Source organism: Muntiacus reevesi, chromosome 3 (assembly GCF_963930625.1).
Source record: "Muntiacus reevesi chromosome 3, mMunRee1.1, whole genome shotgun sequence".
In the NCBI taxonomy this organism is placed as follows: domain Eukaryota; kingdom Metazoa; phylum Chordata; class Mammalia; order Artiodactyla; family Cervidae; genus Muntiacus; species Muntiacus reevesi.
In genome coordinates, this window is record NC_089251.1 from 224,599,483 (window position 1) to 224,621,951 (window position 22,469).

Here is a 22,469-nt window from a genome sequence, read left to right on the forward strand (position 1 = left end):
GTCACTTTGTCATAGCGCTTAAGCAGTTATTTCATTCAAAAGATATGTATGTACATCTGCATATATGCACATACATATATATGTATACATATATACAGATGTACATATACACACACATATCCAGATGAAATTATCATGTAAGATTTCTGGTTTTTGTTTTGTTTTTTGTTTTTGTTTTTTTCATTTACTTTTATTAGTTGGAGGCTAATTACTTTACAATATTGTAGTGGTTTTTGCCATCCATTGACATGAATCAGCCATGGATCTACATGTGTTCCCCATCCCGATCCCCCCTCCCGCCTGCCTCCCCATCCCATCCCTCTGGGTGTTTTGGTACAGATATTTCATCATGTTAGAATATATACAGAGAGATTCAAGTGAGACACATATCTGTATATATACTTTATTTCTATGGTCATTTTTCTGTGTCTGCTGAGGCTAAGTGCAGTCAAAAGTGCACGCCATCACCCGCATGTCTAGTGACCTTGAAAGCTAAATTTTCTCAGTTGAGTTCTGTATGCCATGTGTTAGAGAAGGTATCTTTTGGATTGTTCTCTACTCAACAATTATAGAATAATGGGTCCTTAGCCAGCTGTTGGACATTTTAGCCTAGATTTCTATTATGAGAACTTTGATTGGCTATTAAAAGACATGAGTTCAGTACAGCAAGCATGGATGGGGAACATAAAAACAACGTCTTCTGTGCGTAGCCTCTGGTTGCCACTCGGTTTACATCCGTGCAGTTCTGCTGGTGGCATGGCGCGTTAACAGCACCAACACCTCTGTGCCTGCAGCTCTCTTGAAGAGGTTCTGTCCAGTTATTCTGTCTTCCTCTCAAATTTAAAGACACCTCTCTTGCACAGAAAAGAAAATAACATCCCTCATTTGCCTGCCTGACAGCAGAAATATCTTTATAAAACTGCCTCAATATTATGCCTTTGGCTTTTTTTTTTTTTTTTTAAAGAAATGGCCAAATGAGGGATGTGTCTTGAGCTCTTCAAAACAAATTTCAGGCATTATCTGCATATTCTTTGGTGCTCTCTGTAGAAAAATGCATAGGGCCCATTAATTTGAGAATTAAGGACTAGGGAGTTTTCTGTTTACAAATCATGAGAATTTGTATTCCACATATGTCTCCCTTGGCTCCTGGGCAGTACAGAGTGGAGCGTGACATACAGCAGAGGAACGCCATTCGTAAAAGGGGCTAGTATCTTTATTTTTCCTTTCATCCAATATGGTTTTTACACTGTATTTTGAGAACCTTAATGCATAATTGACTTGGCATAGGCCTCTTAAAAATCACTTATGGAAGCAAACTGTGTAAAAATTATTCCACCCATGTGAAGGATACTTTTAGATATAATCAATTAAAATATTTTATTAGGTGTCTACAAGTTGTCCAAATAGTTCAATGAAACACGACAAACCAATCTTGATCCTTTTTAAAAGGAATCCATTTTCCAAGTCTCAAACATCTAAGCTTTTAAATATTGTTCATTTGGAGTTCTTACTGTCTTATTTCTCCAGTGTCATGAAAGCCTTCTCGAAAGGACGTAAAATTGTATCTTGGACAAAAATGCAGCTGAAATGCTATTACTTTGGAAGTATCTTTTAGCTATTTCTTAAAATTTGAATCCCATTTAAACAGATTTCTTTACAATTGATTAGACTATTTCTTCACCCAAATTACATACTTATGGGCCCTGTATTAATTCACAATTAGATTTAAATTTGGTTTGCATAATGAAATGCTTTTAATGTTAGCACAGTTTTAGACAGTATCTTGTACCACATTGCATGTGGTAGGAAAAGTTCCCATCTTAACACTGTAAAATGCACACCTTTGTGTTTAGAAATGAGATACTCAGTTCTGTGAGTTTTTGATCCTGTGTTTGATGAGATTTTTTGAAAGATTTTCTTTAAAAGAGAACAGTGGAATCTGAAATATTATGGTAATATTGTATTTCATTATGACTTTTTAGGGCATAACAAAAAGTCTTCATTAATATTCTTCCCCTGAAATCATAGAATATTAGAAGTGAAGGAACCTTGGCAGTCGTTCATCCCAGCTTTCCACTTAGTTGCAATAAAGAGAACTTCAGAATCTTCTTGAGAAATGAGTGCACAGAACTCCACACTGTGTACCAGATTTGATCCAGGTGGTATGGAATGGAGTTAGACAGTTATATCCCTTGATCTGATCTCAAGTCTGCTAATATTATCTGAAGAAGCCTCGGGGGAGGAAAGGAGAGGGAGAACAAGTCTTAAACATCATCTCAGTAAAATAGGCATTACCTATGTAATTGCACTCAGTCCACACAATTTAGAAAATTTACCCACCTGACTCTAAGCCTCACTTGTCTTACTGGCAAATGGGGACAGTACTTCTTAACTCTTTGGTCACCTGATTATGAAATGTAGAACTAGAATTTTATCCTGTTTGTTGTTCAGTCGCTAAGTTGTGTCCGACTCTGTGACCCCATGGACTGTGGCATGCCAAGCTCACCTGTCACTATCTCCTGGAGTTTGCTCAGATTCATGTTTATTGAGTCAGTGATGCTAACTAACCATCTCATCCTCTGCTGCCCCCCTCTTTTGCCTTCAGTCTTTCCCAGCACCAGGGTCTTTAGGTCTTCCTGAATCTAAAGCCCATTGTTTCCCCCTCAGAGATGACTGTATTAATACTTGGCAGTCATAATTCACCAGTGGCTCACATCAACTTTTGGGCTTCAGTAGTGTGTGACAGCACAGGGCCTATGTCTCTTACTCACTGTGGTATATAAGTGCTTAGCACAGTACCTAGTGTGAATGCATGACTTATAAAACTGCTGCTTTCAAAGATTTGGACAAGCTGTAAAGAGAGGTCAAATCATGATTCCATTTTTCCCTATGGAATGTTTTATGCAAGAGTAAAATCCATGGTACTCCATGGAGATTTTTGTATTTTCAGATAAAGATGATGGACTGAGCATAAGCTAAAATTCTCTCTTGTATTTTGCTTCAGGCACATCGAAATGCTAAATTAAATATCTTTAAAATTAATATTTAAAATTGGGTGGGGCGGGGGCGGGGAGGAATGATCCAGGTACTGGAAACAGAGAATCTGTCAGAGAGGGTCGACTGAGCCGCAGGAGCCAGGCTCTCATTGCCCAGGTCAGGTCCCCTCAAGGAAGACAGCTGAAGCAGAGTCTCAGCCTATATAGCCCATGAATCGTCTTGCCAAATTTCTTGGGAACCAGAATATCGCTGTTGGTCAAACTCTCTTAATAGCTGGAAACAAGTAGTACTACCCTTGTGATAGACTGTAAAGTTTCCTGGCAAATTTCTCCTTTTCTGAGGAGTGTTTTCATCTTCTCCACTGTGAGTAAAATTCCAGCACTCATGTTGCATTTTCTCTTTGCCTTCTATTCTTCTTATAAGGGAAGGCAGGCCCATTAGGTTTGCCATTAAAGTGTCTTAGTGCAGATGAGTGATGCTTGCAGGAAGGTGTGAATGTGGGTGTTGATAGCCATGCTGGACTTAGGAGAGGTGCTCCCCTTAAATTATCTATTGTATTTGTTTTATTGGCAGTGGAGGTTGGCCTGGCGCTTGCTGACTTATTGTTAGCAGTTGTATAAGCTGTGCTGGTGTTTACCACCTCTGCTTGGTCTTGGGCTTCAAATCTCCTTTTGATCCCATCATGTCTTTATCATCTTTGGATGCCCTGCCAGCTCCTTATTGCCCATAGTTTTTGTCTTACTTGCTAAGAAAGGTGCTCCTTATAATAGGTCATAGCTAATGATGTTCATTCTGTTCCAAAACATGTCTATTGAATATCTACCATGTGCTGAGTGTGGACCTCGGGGATATAAAAGTGAGGGAGGTCCTGTTCCTATATCAGAAGAGCTTGAGGTCAAGGGTGTGCCATTCCTGAGGCCTGCACGTACCCCAGGGAAGCTTTAAAATGTTGCATATAGGGTGGGATGATGACCATGGCGGGACCTGGGAGATGGTCATGCTTCTGGACCATGAGCCATGTACGTCCATTACTCCCGGCAGTAGTGGGCCAGTGTCACACGGAGTTTCCTAAAGTTACACATCTGGCTACCTGCCATTCCCCGAGTGCCTGAGAGTTGCCTGTCCCTGCTGTAACCCTACAGAAGTGCCTTGCAGAAATCCCTTCTCTTGGCAAGGAAGCACACTGCATTCTGGAACAAGAACGAATACACTTTCCAAAGAGAGGACTCCTAAAATAAAGACCAGCTCCAGAGGTGAGGGGTTTCTGACAAGGTCTTCTATCTGAGAAAGATGAATGATGGTGATGAGCTCTGTTGGGGGTTGGTGGGGTGGGGATGTTTTGAGCCACCTGTGGGTTTGAGAGTGTGGACCAGGTACCTAATGTCTATGTGAGGCTTTGTTAGTGTCAGAGTAAGAAAACATCTAAGTTACTGGAAGCTGAATTATAATGTCTGTATCCTAAGTCAGAGAGCAATTGTTGTTAACCATCATGTATAGGTCTTAACCCAGGGGGAAATTATATACTGACATCATATTGCAAACAACCTTAAGCTCCTCCTCTCCCACATGAAGAACTCTGCTCTGTGTGATAGTCCTAGAGAAAGTAACAGACTGGTATAGTCTAGCTTGTATTAAAGATTTCTTTTCCCTTTCTGGAGCAGAATACTAACTCTGCTATAACCTTGTTCTGCAAGAAAGATTACAACAAGAGCTTACTCAGCAAAGCCTCAGCAGATAAATTTTAGTTCAGAGACTCCATGAAATGATTCCAAATGTGAAACTACTTTCAGATACTATAATTTAGTCATTTGCTTTTTCATTATCCTAATGTCTTTGGGTTGTGAAAAATAAAAGTCATGTTAACACAAACCTATACACTGAAAAAGAGATAAATATAGGTGCTATGGGAAAAGCAGTATGTAGTACAGATTATAAAACATGCTCTGGAAAATATGAGATATTGTTATTTGGTGCTTCCCTCATTTGACAGGTAAAAAACCCTTGCAGTTTTAGAGGATCTTGATAGAATAAGACTATGCTGTTTTAACTCCAGCTAGTATATTGAAGCAATATTCTTGTGGCCTAATTTTCCACCATTATCAACTTTTGTGCTAGAAGAAACTGCACAAACACGTCTTGAGGGTATGCTGTGTTCCAGGCTGTGTGCTAGGATCTTTGCACGTATTGCCCCTGAACCCCCACCTTGTTCTCAGTTATATACTAGTAATGAGACTATCTTCTCTACAGTGCTTTTTCCAGGAAAGGAGAAACCACAACACAAGTCTAATCCTTAGGCTTGTTGTTCCTTCCGTTGTTTTTAAGTCTTCTATGAGCCATCATATCATGCGTGACGTCATCCAGAAGAACCTTTGAGGTGTATCTGAATTCTTCCTTCCTCTGTGTTCACTGTTATTTGTATTCCTTTCTTCCCGGAGCTAGAAATAGGACTAGATATTTTGGACCAATTACTACTTTCCAGAGACAAAGCTTTCTTTTTTTTTTTTCCATTTATTTTTATTAGTTGGAGGCTAATTACTTTACAATATTGTAGTGGTTTTTGCCATACATTAACATGAATCAGCCATGGATTTACATGTGTTCCCCATCCCGATCCCCCCTCCCACCTCCCTCCCCACCCCATCCCTCTGGGTCCTCCCAGTGCACCAGCCCTGAGCACTTGTCTCATGCATCCAACCTCGGCTGGTGATCTGTTTCACCCTTGATAGTATACTTGTTTCAATGCTATTCTCTCTGAACATCCCACCCTTGCCTTTTCCCAGAGTCTAAAAGTCTGTTCTGTACATCTGTGTCTCTTTTTCTGTTTTGCATATAGGGTTATCGTTACCATCTTTTTAAATTCCATACATATGCGTTAGTATACTGTATTGGTCTTGAATCAATTTTAATGAGATGGATGAAACTGGAGCCCATTATACAGAGTGAAGTAAGCTAGAGAGACAAGCTTTCTTAAGAGCAGTTTTCAAAACTAGATAATCTAAAACAGAACAGTTTCTTGATTCTGCTGGATCTGAGATCCTTGCCATGGCCTGGAAGTGCCTGTGTAGTCTGGCCTCACTGACTCTGGCTTTATCTGTTCCCCCATCTCTGCATGCTCTGGTCACACAAGCTGCTTTCTGAGTTCCTCCAGTGAGGCACCCTTTTTCTGATCTAAGGACTTGGTTTCTTTTCCCTTGATTTTTTGCTTGGACATGTTCTTATCAACACTTAATTCACCTACGTAAATGTCACCTACTCAGATGTACTGGGCTCACCATATATGTTAAGCAGTTCTTCCTGTCCACTGACCTATCACCTTATCATGCTCCTTCCACAGAATTTACAATGGTCAGAAATTATGGCCTTTTCCATATGTACTGCCTGTCTTCTCCCTCTAAAATGCAAACTGCCAGAGAGTAAAGACTTGCTGGGGATCCAGTGATGAAAATGTCTGTTATGTACTAGGTGTCAGTAATGGTGTTTTGAATGGATGGGCTTTTATCTGAGATGACGTGAGGAAAATTAGGGGTTCTTACTTGCGATTCCAAAGTACTTGGTGATTTATTCATAATAGTAAATGCTTCAGAATTATCAAAATGCTGAGCACATAAGTAATGAGATAGATAGATATGTATTAACAAATTTGTATACTTGTATGAGGTAGGTATTATTATTACTCCCACTTTATAGATGCAAAAATTATGGTACAGAGGTTGAAGAACTTGTGTTAGGTGCTATACAGATGGTAGGTTTGAAGGCAGGCACTTGAGCTAATGCTCTTTACCACTGAATAGAAAGTGCTCAGTGAATACAGTTTTTTTTTTTTTTTTTTTTCATTTATTTTTATTAGTTGGAGGCTAATTACTTTACAATATTGTAGTGGTTTTTGTCATACATTGACATGAATCAGCCATGGATTTACATGTATTGACCATGTGCCCAGCACTGGCTGAGTTCTTTCTACGCATGATGTCACTCAGCCCTCACGTCCATACTGTGAAGTAGGGACTGTCATTATGCCTGATCTGGAGATGGGAACGCTGAGGCTTGGGAAACTTAAGCAACTCGTCTCAAGTCCCATAGTTGTCACTTAGTGATGCAAACGGGACTTGGATATAGATAATATGAACGCTGTGATCTTATGCATTCTCTCTATACTACAGGGGCTTCCCAGGTGGCTCAGTGGTAAAGAATCTGCCTGCCAGTGCAGGAGAAGTAGATTTGATCCCTGGGTCGGAAGATCCCCTGGAGAAGGAAATGGCAACTCACTCCAGTATCCTTGCCTGGAAAATCCCATGGACAGAGGAGTCTGAGGGGCCCCAGTCCATGGGTCACAAAGAGTCAGACACAACTGAGTGACTACACCACCACCACCACCACATTTACAAGAGCACTTGTGAGTTGCTCTTAACACAGTCATGTTTCTGAAAGAGGGATTAGTCTCCCCTACTCAAAGGGTCTCCACTAGTGTAACAAAGAGGGTACCCGTTACTTGGGTACAGATTTATAATGGATATGGAATAGTCCAACTCAGAGAAAGAAATAGGAGAAGCGGAGTTTGTGTCAATATAGCCACTTATTTATAAGGAATTATAGAGTTGGTTAAATGTTCATTTTTTTAAGAAAGAGCATAACAATAGGATTTGGAAACCTAGTAACTGTGAAAGGTCAATTGTGATTTCTAAAATGAACAAGGGCAGAATGAGATATATATTTGTATATCACTATACAAATTTCGGACTGAGCTGAGATGCAGTGTACAGTGTTTAGCATTATTGTTTTGTGAAACTTGCCAAGTTTTTTCACCCTGAGTCCTTCCTTAGGGACTTCTCTCAGAGGCTGAGGCCAGCTGTAGGGAAGGTATGATGTCATGGGTACATTTTGTCTAATGTTCAGCTTATAGGTAGGCATTATTAACTCCTTATGCAAAACCAGTATACTCAGAGATGGCATAAAATCCCTTGAAATTATGCATTCTTAATCTTAGTTGTAGGGAAAATATCCATGTCAGGGATTATGCTTAGACATGTGGGGATCATTATTTTTTTTCCTTTAGAAGATTCCCTAAACCCACTGAGACTTTTTTTTTTTTTTTTTTTACTATTTCTCATTTTTTTAATTTTTTTTTGTAAAGCAAAATTTTACTTATTTATTTTTATTAGTTGGAGGCTAATTACTTCACAACATTTCAGTGAGTTTTGTCATACATTGATATGAATCAGCCATAGAGTTACACGTATTCCCCATCCTGACCCCACCTCCCACCTCTCTCTCCACCCGATTCCTCTGGGTGTTCCCAGTGGACCAGGCCCAAGCACTTGACTCATGCATCCCACCTGGGCTGGTGATCTGTTTCACCATAGATAATATACATGCTGTTCTTTTGAAACATCCCACCCTCCCCTTCTCCCACAGAGTTCAAAAGTCTGTTCTGTACTTCTGCGTCTCTTCTTCTGCCCTGCATATAGGGCCATCGTTACCATCTTTCTAAATTCCGTATATATGTGTTAGTATACTGTAATGTTCTTTATCTTTCTGGCTTACTTCACTCTGTATAATGGGCTCCAGTTTCATCCATCTCATTAGAACTGATTCAAATGAGTTCTTTTTAACAGCTGAGTAATATTCCATGGTGTATATGTACCACAGCTTCCTTATCCATTCGTCTGCTGATGGGCTTCTAGGTTGCTTCCATGTCCTGGCTATTATAAACAGTGCTGCGATGAACATTGGGGTGCACGTGTCTCTTTCAGATCGGGTTTCCTCAGTGTGTATGCCCAGAAGTGGGATTGCTGGGTCATATGGTAGTTCTAATTCCAGTTTTTAAGAAATCTCCACAGTGTTTTCCATAGTGGCTGTACTAGTTTGCATTCCCACCAACAGTGTAAGAGGGTTCTCTTTTCTCCACACCCTCTCCAGCGTTTATTGCTTGTAGACTTTTGGATAGCAGCCATCCTGACTGGCGTGTAATGGTACCTCACTGTGGTTTTGATTTGCATTTCTCTGATAATGAGTGATGTTGAGCATCTTTTCATGTGTTTGTTAGCCATCTGTATGTCTTCTTTGGAGAAATGTCTGTTTAGTTCTTTGGCCCATTTTTTGATTGGGTCATTTATTTTTCTGGAATTGAGCTTCAGGAGTTGCTTGTATATTTTTGAGATTAATCCTTTGTTTCCTCATTTGCTATTATTTTCTCCCAATCTGAGGGCTGTCTTTTCACCTTGCTTATAGTTTCCTTCGTTGTGCAAAAGCTTTTAATTTTCATTAGGTCCCATTTGTTTATTTTTGCTTTTATTTCCAATATTCTGGGAGGTGGGTCATAGAAGATCTTGCTGTGATTTATGTCGGAGAGTGTTTTGCCTATGTTCTCCTCTAGGAGTTTTATAGTTTCTGGTCTTACATTTAGATCTTTAATCCATTTTGAGTTTATTTTTGTGTATGGTGTTAGAAAGTGTTCTAGTTTCATTCTTTTACAAGTGGTTGACCAGTTTTCCCAGCACCACTTGTTAAAGAGGTTGTCTTTTTTCCATTGTATATCCTTGCCTCCTTTGTCAAAGATAAGGTGTCCGTAGGTTCGTGGATTTATCTCTGGGCTTTCTATTCTGTTCCATTGATCTATATTTCTGTCTTTGTGCCAGTACCATACTGTCTTGATGACTGTGGCTTTGTAGTAGAGTCTGAAGTCAGGCAGGTTGATTCCTCCAGTTCCATTCTTTGAGACCTATTTTTGAATCAGCAAGAAGACAGGTTCAGCCATGGTCTTTGAACTCTAAGATTCCACCATTTTCACAGAACTTGTATTACACGTGCTCTTATGCACGCAGTTCTATGTGATCCTACCCAAGCCTCTATTGGATGATCACAATGACCCAGGGTGTGGGCAGGCTGGGTGTTATTAAACCACTTTACAGATGAGGAAATTGAGGTTAATAGGGTCTAAAGAGCTTGCCCAGGGTCAGGCTGCTAATAAATGGCAGAGCCAGCACCTGAACCAAAGTCTTTGGACTCCAAATGACTTCCTTTTTCTGCTGCCCACGCCTCCCCCTTGTGAAAGAGGACCTGTTGGTGGTGGTGTTTCAGGCTCTGAGCATCTCTCCTGAAGGTTTCCTTCCTAGAAGGTCTGCTTCAAGAGGGTAGGATCTGTGGGCTTACGATGAAACACCTTACCGAGTGCTGTGTGCATACCACTTTCCCTGGGTTTTGGCCCTGCCAACTTTAAGTGACTGAAAGCAATGAGCAGTGTCTGTGGGCCAGAACTAACCTTATGTGTGTGGTTTTCAAACAACTGTTACTCGATTCCCTTGAGAGCCTCCTGGCCACTCTCCTTGCTCCCGGTGAGACAGGATACAGGTGGGGACAGCCTGTCACAGTGACTCTCATTTCTCTTCTCAGCGTCTGTGTGCTCTGGGACCAGTAGAGACTTTGTTTCTCAAACTGGTTGCCCTTTTACTCACGGTCCTTCCTACTGTTCCAGCTTTTATTGTGTCTTCCAAGTTTTGAAAGAATTGCAAAATTCATCAAGTGTTAAGCATTGACCCAAGGACTGGAATTTCAGAGAGGTGGTTCAGCAACTTCAGTGGAGCAACCCGCTGAACCAAACTGCGACTGTTAAAAGACCAGGTGACTCAGCACAAAGTCACCCAGCCGGCTCTGGCTGAGCAGTGATGGAATGGGGTGCAGGCGGGCCAGTACTGCTGCTCCATCTCTTGGGACCTAAGCCACCAGGTGTCCTGCAGAGCCTGCCCGGTAGAAGGTAGCAACAGCTTAGCTTTCACCTGATAGGGAAGAGTGCACTTAAGTCACAGGTGCTGGTTCTGTAGAACAAGTAGAAGGTTGAGTAAGTTTAAATAATCAAGCTTTTTCAAACAGAAGCCAAACACCCCTCATGGGCTTCCCTGGTGGCTCAGCTGGTAAAGAATTGCCTGCAAGGTGGGAGGCCCGGGTTTGATCCCTGGGTTGGGAAGATCCCCTGGTGGAGGGCATGGCAACCCATTCCGTATTCTTCTTGCCTGGAGAATCCCCATGGGCAGAGGAGCCTGGCGGGCTACAGTCCATGGGGTCGCAGAGAGTCGGACATGACTGAACACAGCACAGTGATGTATAAAGTGCAGATAAACTCAACTCGCCTCTTTTCACCACAGGTATATGAGTGTTGGACTTCCCCACACCTGGGGTCAGAATGCTGCTCTTCTGCCATGCCCTCACTGTAGCTGTGGTCCAGACCTTTATCTTCTCCGAAAACCGGGTGTTTGCCAAGAACATCAATTTCTATAACGTGCGGCCTCCTCTTGATCGTAAGTAGTGGTTGTCACCATTGTCCGTGACATGGGATAGGAATAACTAAAATCTCTGTCTCCCTGTAGTAACTTTGCTGATTCTGGAACATTTGGTTTGTATCGAGCATAAATTGGAAAGTCTTCATTACTTCCATGGGTAAGGGTAACACATGGTGACAAATCTTCTCCATTTCTTTAAGATGGTTCGGCTTCCTGCTGAAGTCTTAAAAGGGTTCATGCTTAAAATAATTTTCTGAACACTGTCCCTAAGAATGGCTCAGCAGGGGAAATTCAGTGTTCTTTGCTGATCTCTTCCTTGGAGAAGGATTTTGACTGTAGGAAGATTCTGCATAAATTATGTATAAAATCTCCCCTCCTTTCTCCTTCTTCAGACACGTAAAACTTCTCTGATATACCTTATAGACAATGTGTAATAGATAAAAACAGTTTTAGAAATGTGAATGTCAGTGGTTCACAAACCTGGAAGAGTATCAGAATTACAACAAAAGCCTTTAAAATTACATATTCCTGGGTTTCTTCTCTAGTAGTCAGGAGGGTGGAAGGTGGAATTCTTTCTCTTTTTCCCTCTCTTCTTTTTAGTTACACGGTCAGGTTTGGGAACCACTGTCTTTATACTCCTCTGTGAGGAGTGTTCATATTCCTGTATGGTTACCATTCTGCACTTTGTGTTTTGTTATTTAGGACATTTAGTCATTAGTAAGTAGGTGTGTACACATATATGTACTACATAGCCATAGACATACACACCACACACCTTGAACTACCATTTATTACAAATTTCTAATTTGGTAGTGATTGTATACTTGATAGCTTGATGGCTTAGCATAGACATCATTTTCATAAAATCTAAATTATTGACAAATTTTTAACCTTTTAAGCCTGATATAACTTTATGATGAGCAAATTATTAAAGATATAAAATTAATACTTGATTATTATAGAAAATTCCAAAAAAGACTGTTAAATGTGTAGAAGAAGAAAATTTATTCATAATCCCAAGATTCAGAGCGAGCTCTTCTTTACATTTTGGCATACAGTTGACCCTTGACCAACATGGATTTGAACTGCCTGGGTTCACTTATATGTGGATTTTTTTCAATGGTAAATAGTACTACATGGTCTGCAGAGGGACGTATGGAAGGCTGACATGAGATTATGTGAGGATTTTCAACTGCATGTCCTTCTGTTGCTTTTTCTCTGTATATGTTTTCAAATATGTGATATACTGAGATCACACAGATTTAATTTTGCAGCTTTTAGTAGCTTTTATTACTTTATTTAAAAGCTTTTATAGCTTTTATTCCTTTACATTGTATTTTGAATACGTTTCCATGATTTTGAAAGTATCTTAATGTCTTACATTAAAAAGTGTTTTCATTCATACAGCTGGCAGTGACACACACACAATCATAAACAAACTAAATGTCAATGCTTCACTGAAAATCTTTTAAAATGCATTTTCCATTGGCTAATGGCCTTAGAACAGATCTTAGGAATTACTAAATCAAAAAGGTAGTGCCAAGTTTTACATTAACTATTCACCTACCAGCAATGAGTTTGAGTATTTTTAAAACTGTACTGAATTAGTAGGTGAAATGGATTTCATTATTTAATTCACTTTTATGCATAGGCAAAACTGAAATGTATTTGTGGTAACTAATTTTGTGTCTTCTGAGTTTTAGCTTTTGATAGTTTGCTCTTGGTTTACGCATCAATAATACCCTCCTCTGTATGTGAAATACCCACTGCTTTCTAATTATCATCCCAACTTGGGGTCACGTTACTAGGATGGTTTGGGTTACCTTGATCTTTATTTCATTCTTTAAAAACAGGAGAATTAAATGTTTCACACAGGGCTTTACACTCCGGTGTATAGAGAAATGTCAAATTTATCCTTTTGACTTCTTGCCCATCAAAATAACAAGATACAAGATAGAAAAAAGAAAGCATAAAGACAAAAAGAACATACTAGTTGTTGTCATTCCAGACTGCCAGCAGCTCATAATTCTTGTTTCTATAACACTCTTGCCTGAGCACAAGGGCCTGAGAATTACTATCATCCTTATATTAAATGTTACATTCCTGGTTGATGTCTAATGTAAGGATAATTGACATATCAAATGAAATTACTTGTTTGAAGTTAAGCCTAGCTGTAAAGCAAGTACATAGGGATGGTAATCAATGTGGTTTGATATGCCAGGGATCTTAAGAGAGATTTTTCATACAATCTCTTGTTTAACCTTTATTATACCTCTGCAAGTCATGAGGAGGGATTTTTAGGTAATAATGATAAATTACTTCTTAGTCAAAAGGGCAGAATTCAAGCTCAGGTTAATGACTCCAGTTCTTTTCAGGGCTAATAATATATCAAAGTATTGGTCCCAATACTGCCACCATCTTTGCCCAGCCACTCAACCTTCACTTATTCCCAAATTGTAATAGAACCAATACCATGGATTTTCAAAGTGGCTCATGGAATCATCTGTACTACTCTGTAGTGTGTATTCATAGATGAAATATTCAAAGAAAAGGGATAAAGAAAATGACCGAAAGTCTGACAGTTAAGCCCAGCTTGATAGAAATTGTAAGGATAATGACTTGTAAATTTTATTTGCTCTAGTAAAAGTTGCTAATTTTATGCCATATCTGATGTTTGAAATATTTAACTATATTGTTTTCCTTTGCATTTTTTTTAAAAGCTACACCATTTCCAAACAGCTTCAAGTGTTTTACCTGTGAAAATGCAGGGGATAATTATAACTGCAATCGATGGGCAGAAGATAAATGGTGCCCACAAAGTAAGTGTGCTGAGTTTGGAACTCTTTTTGTGACCAGACCTCATTTAGATCTCTCTCAACTGGCTCTGAGCAAAGGCATCTTATGTGATGAGATTAGTAAATCAGCAGGCCGGTGATGTTCTACAGAAATCAGAGAACGTTTGACAAGACTATCCAGACATCAGACTAATCTGAGAGTACATGGAAACTGATGGCATAGCCTCAGTTTGTAGTTGTGTGTGCTTTGAGTAAGAATTTCTTAATTAATATTTACCAGCGAGAACAAATAGGCCACAATGTTGACTAGGGCATTCTAAGAATGTCAGAAATGTTTGATGATACCTCTAGAAAAGTCCTACTTACTGGCTAAAGCAAAAGAACGTTTCTGTCCTCTTGAGATACACTGATGCTTAAGTGACTCATTTGTTTACTTGACAAACGTTTGAGCATCTTTTTAGTTTGTTTAGTTGTCTCATAGATCCCAGTGTGTAATCCAGTACCTGGACCATATTAGGCATTTGGTAAATATTGACAGAATGAATGGATGCCTTTGACTATGTAGTCAGGAAATCTCTGAGAAATATACATTTGCACTAAGACTCAAATGACCAGAACAAATCACCTCTGTGGAGATCTATAGGAAAAACATGCCAGTAAGAGGAACAGCAAGTGCATTTGGGTGCTTCAGTGAACAGGAAGGCTGGCTGGTGAGGCTTAGTGGAAGGGGGAGAAAGGATTTGATGGAGATAAGGACTGGGACATGCACAATCTTCTTTGTTTTGGTAAGAAGTTTAGATTTCATTGGAAATGTGTTGGGTGTTGAAGCTATAGAGTACAAGATGCTAGGTATATTGTGAAATATTGCTCTGGCTTCTGTGTGCAGAATGAATGGTTGGGAGAAGAGAAGAAGGGGCCACCAAGTGGGCTCTTTCATTATCTTTTTGGGCAGCAACAGATGGTCTTAGATTAATATGGTAAGAATATAGGGGGTGAGAAGTTGAATGACTTAATACAAACAAACTTGGATGCAAAGCAGACAGGATGTGCTGATAGAATTGAAAACCTCTACTTAGCCTGATTTCCTTATAGTTCTGTATGTATTTTAGGATGCACTGTTTTTTTCTAGGTTTTCAGATGTGAAAGGCCAACAAACTCTTCCAGGCTTAGCAATTACCAGCTTTTATCCTCTATTTCTATGAATCTTTTGGAAATTTCTGTATCACATTACGGCAGTGGAATAGCCCTACCTCTTCCAGATAATGCCAGTGGGTTGTGAGTGTGCTTGTGCTCAATCATGTCCGACTCTTTGTGACTCCATGGGACTGCAGCCCACCAGGCTCCTCTGGCCATGGGATTCTCCAGGCAAGAATACTGGAGTGGGTTGCTGTGCCGGCCTCCAGGGGATCTTCCCCACCCCAGGACTGAACTCGTTCATCTCCTGCATTGTTGGGTGGGTTCTTTACCACTGAGCTACCTGGGAAGCCCTTGACGATGCCAATGGGTGGAACCAGTTGATCGTAACACTGGAGACCTCTATAGGCCTGAAAATCTTATGCTCTAAATTAGACAGATGACTATGACATTTACACGGACAGTATTGTTCACTACTTCTTTTCAAGAATAATTATGAAGATTTTTTTTTCTTAATGTTCTCTTACAGCTCTCAAGAGTGCATGACTGAATTGTGCTTTTGAGTGCATGTATTCTTTTGGGGATTTGTTTCTACATTTTCACAGACATTTATTTCAATGTTTGTGAGGTAGGCAGATGCCTCTCTTTATTAGCTTGCATGAGAGGGCTGGTAAAATTTTTTAACTATTTGCTTTAAATTTCCCCAAGAACTGGGGGATGGGGGGAGGGTTTGGAACAGCAGTAGATTGGGGCATTGATGTCCAGCCTCTTTATGACTATCACCCATTCATTTGAATTTTACCAAATGCTGTTCAAGAGGAGAAGGGAGCAACCAAGGATGAGATGGTTAGACAGCATCACTGACTCAATGGACATGAATCTGAGCCAACTCTGGGAGATGAGGAAGGACCCAGAAGCCTTGTATGCTGCTGTCCATGGGGTCACAAAGAGTCGGACATGACTGAGTGATTGAACAGCGATAAAATGCTGTTTCTACTAATTCTGTACATGTTCCAATTTGTACTTCATTAATCAAAGCCACTTTTAAGGGAACTTGAATGGGCATTTCTGGCATTTCTGGGTTTTAGAACTTCATCTCTGTTGAAACATGGGAGCAAAAGAAGGATGCTGCAGTTTTTTGCCTCCAAGAAAATGTCAGGGAGGGGAGATTGGGGTCTTCCCCATCCACCCTGAAAACCTGACTCATAGAGAGATGGACACGAGATAACCCTGCATTCCAGCGTGTGTGACTATACACCAGCCAAGCCCCCAAAACAATAATCATCTGGAGTTCTGAGGCTGTAACTGCTTACCTTTCGCTTGTCATTATCAAGGGGAGTGAGAGTCAACCATTTCTTGGGACAAACAGGCCTGTGGCGGTTGTTCTTTGTCATCTCGGGTTTCCTTTTCACTTTATAGTGAAAAGTGCTTCTGTCATCAGCCAGTGGTGTTAAAAGACAGTCTTTAGGTAACAAAATATGACAAGAATGACACTTCTTGTTTTGTTTACCCCGGTTTTTACTCTGACTTTGTAGGGCTGCTTTAGCCTGTGTGACAGACTCTATGAACACATGCACCTACCGGTTTTCGATTCTTTGTCTGGAGTACAAATTGGAATGCCTTTCAGCACATGGAGTGGTTTTCTCTCCTCCTGAGTCCCAGTCCGCTACTCTTGTAGAGGTGCTCTGCTGATGCTCAGCTCAATGCTGAGGATACAGAGAGGCACAGTCGTGTGCTGGTGGAGAGCACAAACCCTGGAAAACCACCTCCACGAGAATCTCACCTTCCATCACTTTCTACCCATGTGAGCCTCAGTGTTTTATCCATGAAATGAGGATGTTCCTATGACTTGTCTTAAGGCCTATTGTGAGGACTGAGTGAGTGAATGCATGTTAGAGGAGTACCTGACTGGTGGGACACACTTAATGTGCATTTGCTGTTGCTAACATGAAAGCTTACAAGTCTACCCAAAGCCAGTGCACTCACCCTTTTGCTAAAAAGAAAATGAGCTCAAAGGCTGTCGCGTGGCTTGGTCTTGTGACAGAGGCAGCTCTCTAAGTCCTGTCTTCTCAACTTTAGTTGAGTTTTCCACCTCCCTGCCCCTACTTTTTGGCAACTGCTGCTTTAGTCCCTTCTCAGTAAGCTAAGAAGCATTTCATCGGCCTGAGCTATCTAGAATAAGAGGCACAGAACTAAAGTAGAATGTCCCAGAATAGTGAGTGAAATTGCTTTCTTGAGAGAACTCTTTTAAGTAATAAAATGTGAATGGTTAAAGGTAACTTTGTGTGAAAATGAACTAGCCAAGCAGAGGAGGACAGAGAAGGTAAGAGAGCTAAAGAGGAGGAGAAAATACAGAAATACTTTGGGGAAAAATCAAACACGTTGGGAGGATTAGAGCCTGAAGAACTTGTTGAAGCACCTGCTTTCACTCCCGTTTGCCACATGGCCTCTTAGTATATAAAGAAACAATGCAACAGGAAGGGCTGTGGCCCACTTCATTTTTACCTTTATAGTTTTCATTTTATTTTAGAGTTACAGAACATGTGCTTCAGAGGGAGAGAGAAAGATACTGACACTTTCTTATGAAATGAGCAGACCTGGAGTTTTGATGAAAGACTTGTTCAGTTTTTACTCAGCTTTACCTTGCACAAGAGGATAACTGCCCATTTATATTCATTTTAAAAATACACATACTTCGGAAGCTAGTACCTATTCAGAAAAACCACCCAGAAACTTGAGCTCACTGCCATTAAATTTCTTGCCTAGAAACTTAAGGATCGTCCCGAATTTTAGTCATTTCTGAAGTGATTGGTCAAAGTTTTTTTTTTTTCCCCTTGCCTAGATACACAGTACTGTTTAACAGTACATCACTTTACCAGTCATGGAAGAAGTACATCCATCACCAAAAAGTGTGCCTCCAGAAGTGAATGTCATTTTGTTGGCTGCCACCACAGCCGAGATTCTGAACACACGGTAAGGAGTGTGTGTGTAAAGTTATTGTCCTAAGGTTTCTTGATGGTGATGGTTGGTTGTATATAGAGCCAGGATGGGTAAATAATATGTCAAAGGCATATACTTTGAGAGACTTCCTTACACTGATACAATGGAGATGAAAGAAGGTGAAGACTTTCTGTCCATCAAATAGTATCATTACTAAAAATGAATGACAGTTCTCAGACTCCAGAGATCCTAGGGTCTTGACCTCGGACTTTGGGTGAGTAGCCTGAAGTCAGCACTGGAATTCCAAGAGTAAACCATCCCTGCATGAAAGGATGACCAGTGCTACAGAGCCCAACTTATGTATTTTGTTTACGGCCAGAAATCACCAAGAATGCTCCACAGAGAAGGTGCAAAGAGGAAAATGGTGACACCTTTTACAAAGAAAACCTTGTCTCACTGCCTCTGCTTAGATGAAGTGAGAGTCTGAAAGATTAATCCCAGCTTATTATGATTAACTACAGGTAACATTTTAGATCAATTGGTAGCTTCAGTTTTCTCATTCTACCATTTTAAATGAGCATTTGACTCTTTTATATGCCTGGAATCCTGAAATGTTTGAGAAAAAAATTACTTAACAGTATATTAATCTCATGAGATCTTAGAATTCAATATAGCCTATACATACATAAAATGGTTCTGACACCAGTGGCTTTTTAAAAAAAATATAGTATAGTTGATTTACAACGTTGTATTAATTTCTGCTGTAGACCAAAGTGATTCAGTTATACTTTGTCATATTCTTTTCTATTATGGTTTATCACTGGATACTGAATAGAGTTCCCTGTGCTACACAGTGGGACCTTCTTATTTATCCATCATATATATAATAGTTTGCATCTATCCCAAATTCCCAATCCTTCCTTCTCCTTCCCCCTTGGCACCCACTAGTCTGTTTTCTATGCCTGTGACTCTGTTTCTGTTTTGTAGATAAGTTTGTGTGCTGACCACTAGTGGCTTTTAGCTCTGGCTACACAGGGGAATCTCCTGGGGAGCTTTTTATAGGCTCTAGTAGCGGGGGTAGGCGGAGAAGGCAATGGCAACCCACTCCAGTACTCTTGCCTGGAAAATCCCATGGACAGAGGAGCCTGGTGGGCTGCAGTCCGTGGGGTCGCACAGAGTCGGAAACGACTTAGCAGCAGCGGTAGGGGTGGGCAGACTCAGACCAACTGAAACAGAACTTCAGCGTGAGGTTCTGGGCATCAGTATTTCTTTGGTAAGCTTCCCCAGGGTGATTCTGATGTGCGACCAGGGTTGAGAACAACTGAGATAATTTATCTTACCTGGCCCTTCTGGAAGCCATTTGATGTAGATACTTTATCCTGAAAGCCTCTGTGACTGTCTGGGTTTATCAGCTGGAGGTGTTGTACCAGGTATTATGACAAGAGCATGCTTCTCTTGAGACAACCTTGTGCTGGGAGGGAGCTGGTGTTTTTCACCAGTCAGCAGCCAGATTAGCAAGCCAGTGTCACTGTAAAGATAGGGATGAGGCATTAGTATAGACAATAGAGTCATAATTATCCCCTAACAAGTAGTACTGAGAAAGAAAATCAATGACTAATCCACAAGGCTCCTAGCTTTCATTTTTGTTTCAGTGTTTCCCCTTACAAACCTTCAGAAGATTTGTTGACTCCATTAAACAGTCTTACTCCATTTGCCTTTCTCTTGCTTATGCTTGGGTTGATGCAGATAAATCACAGTTAAAGTGAAAAGACTCTCAAGATGGTTTTTACTTTGAGGTCAGTAGTGGGGAAGGGTGCCCAAGGGCCTGGATGACTCATAGATCAAAAACCAACTCAGTTCTGTCCTCAGAGCGGTTTCTAACCTCCTGATATTTGCATTTCAGTTACTGTCTCACTGAAGTCACTTAAGAGACCCCAAGCCAGAACTGCCCAGCCAAGCCCGTCCTAAATTCTTGAAAAGTTCCCACTTAGAAAAATTACAGTATGAAAGTTTACCTAGTAGGAGACAAGATGGTGGAGTAGAGGATGTGAGCTCACCTTTTCTTATGAAAATACCAAGAGCTAAAAGCTGAACAAGCATAGACAAAATATGCTGGAACCTACCAAAAAAAGATATCCTACATCCAAACTCAGAGACACAACAAGATGGTAGAAGAGGTACAATCATGATAAAATCAAATCCCATACTGGCCACATGGGCAATCCACAAACTGAAAAACTATGAGAGAAGTTCTCCCACAGGAGTGAAAGTTGAGCCCCACATCAGACTCCCCTGCCTGGCGAGCGGAGTTTGGCAATGGAGGAAGGGCCCCCAGAGAATCACTGGCCCCTTTGAAGGCCAGGGCTTCCCTAATGGCTCGTTGGTAAAGAATCTGCCTGCAAAGCGGGAGACCCAGGTTCGATCCCTGGGTTGGGAAGATACACTAGAGGAGGGCATGGCAACCCACTCCAGGACTCTTGTCTGGAGAAGTCCATGGATAGAGGAACCCAGCTGGCTACAGCCTATAGGGCAGCACAGAGTTGGTCATGACTGAGTGACTAAGCAGCTGCAGGGGCGTTTGTCGTAGGAATTCCACTGGACTGGGGGAAGCAGAACCTCTGCTCCTAGAGGGCACGCAGCAGGTCTTGTGTGCACTGGAACACAGGGGAAAAAGCAGGGGCCGCTTAGGGGCCTGAGCCAGACCTACCTACTGGTGTTGGAGGGCCTCCAGCCTAGGCAGGGTGGGTGTGGCTGACTGCAGGGACGCAGACACTGGCAGTGGTAGTTCTGGAGAGTTCTCACTGGCGTGAGCCCTCTGGAAGGTCACCAAATCCGAGAGAAATTAAAAACACAATCCCATTTACCATCAGATCAAAAAGACTAAAAATACCTAGAAATGAACCTACCCAGGAGGCAAAGGACTTGTACTCTAAAACTATAAGATATTGATGAAAGAAATCGAAGAGGACACAAACAGATGGAAAAATATACCATTTTCTTGACTTAGAAGGATCAGTGTTGTCAAAGTGACTCTACTACCCAAGGTAATATACAACCTCAGTGCAATCCCTATCAAATTACCAATGGCATTTTTCACAAAACTAGAATAAAAAATTTATTTTGTATGAAGACACAAAAGGCCCTGAATAGCCAAAGCAATTCTGAGAAAGAAAAGCTGAAGCAATCAGGCTCCCCAACTTCAGACTACACTGCTACAAAACTACAGTAATCAAAAAAGTATGATACTGGCACAAAGACAGAAATATAGGCCCATGAAAAACCTAGAAATAACAAGATAGCCCGGAAATCAACCCATGTACTCATGGTCAATTAATCTACAACAAAGGAAGTGAGAATATACAATAGAGAAAAGACAGTTTCTTCAAAAAGTGGTGCTGGGACAACTGGTCACTCACATGTAAAATAATGAAATTAGAATATTCTTTAACACCACACACAAAAATAAACTCAAAATGGATTAAAGACCTAAATGTAAGATTGGATACTATAAAACTTGTAGAGGAAAACATAGGAAGAACACTCTTGAACACAAATCACAGCAATATCTTTTTTGATCAATATTTAGAGTAATGGAAACAAAAACAAAAAAACCCAAATGGGACCTAATAAAAGCTTTTGTACAATAAAGGAAATCATAAACAAAATGAAAAGATAACGCACAGAATGGGAGAAAATATTTGTAAATGAAGCAACCAACAAGGGATTACTCTGCAAAATATAAAGACAGCTAAAGCAGCTCACTATATATATATAAAAAAGAAAACACAATCAAAAACTGGACAGAAGACCTAAATAGACATTTCTCTGAAGAAGACATACAGATGGCCAAGAGGAACATGAAGAGGTGCTCAATGTTACTAATTATCAGAGAAATACAAGTCAAAACTATAAGATATCACCTCATACCAGTCAGAATGGCCACCATCAAAAAGTCTACAAACAATGAATGCTGGAGAATGTGTGGAGAAAAGGAAACCCTCCTACACTGTGGGAATGTAAATTGGTCCAGTCACATGGAGAACAGTATGGAGGTTCCTTAAAAAAGCTAAAAATAGAGGAGCTTCCATTTGATTCAGCAGTCCCACTCCTGGGCACATATCCAGAGGAAACCATGGTTTGAAAGGATATGTGCACCCCAGTGTTCATTGCAGCACTGTTTACAATAGCCAGGACATGGAAGCAAACTAAATGTCCATCAACAGAGGAATATATAAAGAAGATGTGGCATATATATACACACACACACACACACACAATGGCATATTACTTTGACACTAAAAAAGAAAAAAAGAAAAGATATAATGCCATT

At 40.6% G+C, this 22,469-nt stretch overlaps 1 protein-coding gene across 5 annotated transcripts in view; it reads left to right on the plus strand.

Moving 5' to 3' along the window:
* The window catches only part of LYPD6B (LY6/PLAUR domain containing 6B), a 228,572-nt gene that overhangs the window by 200,544 nt on the left and 5,559 nt on the right, over positions 1 to 22,469 (plus strand). For 2 of the 5 annotated variants that reach the window (XM_065931514.1, XM_065931513.1), the window contains 4 exons: positions 7,158 to 7,390; positions 11,136 to 11,288; positions 13,991 to 14,089; positions 18,042 to 18,172. In XM_065931514.1, the coding sequence (XP_065787586.1) occupies positions 11,174 to 11,288; positions 13,991 to 14,089; positions 18,042 to 18,172 (345 nt within the window). In that variant the 5' untranslated portion in view covers positions 7,158 to 7,390; positions 11,136 to 11,173. Of the gene's footprint in view, positions 1 to 4,193; positions 4,251 to 5,244; positions 5,372 to 7,157; positions 7,391 to 11,135; positions 11,289 to 13,990; positions 14,090 to 18,041; positions 18,173 to 22,469 lie in introns of those variants that run through there. The other 3 variants (XM_065931511.1, XM_065931512.1, XM_065931515.1) reach the window with 2 other exon arrangements.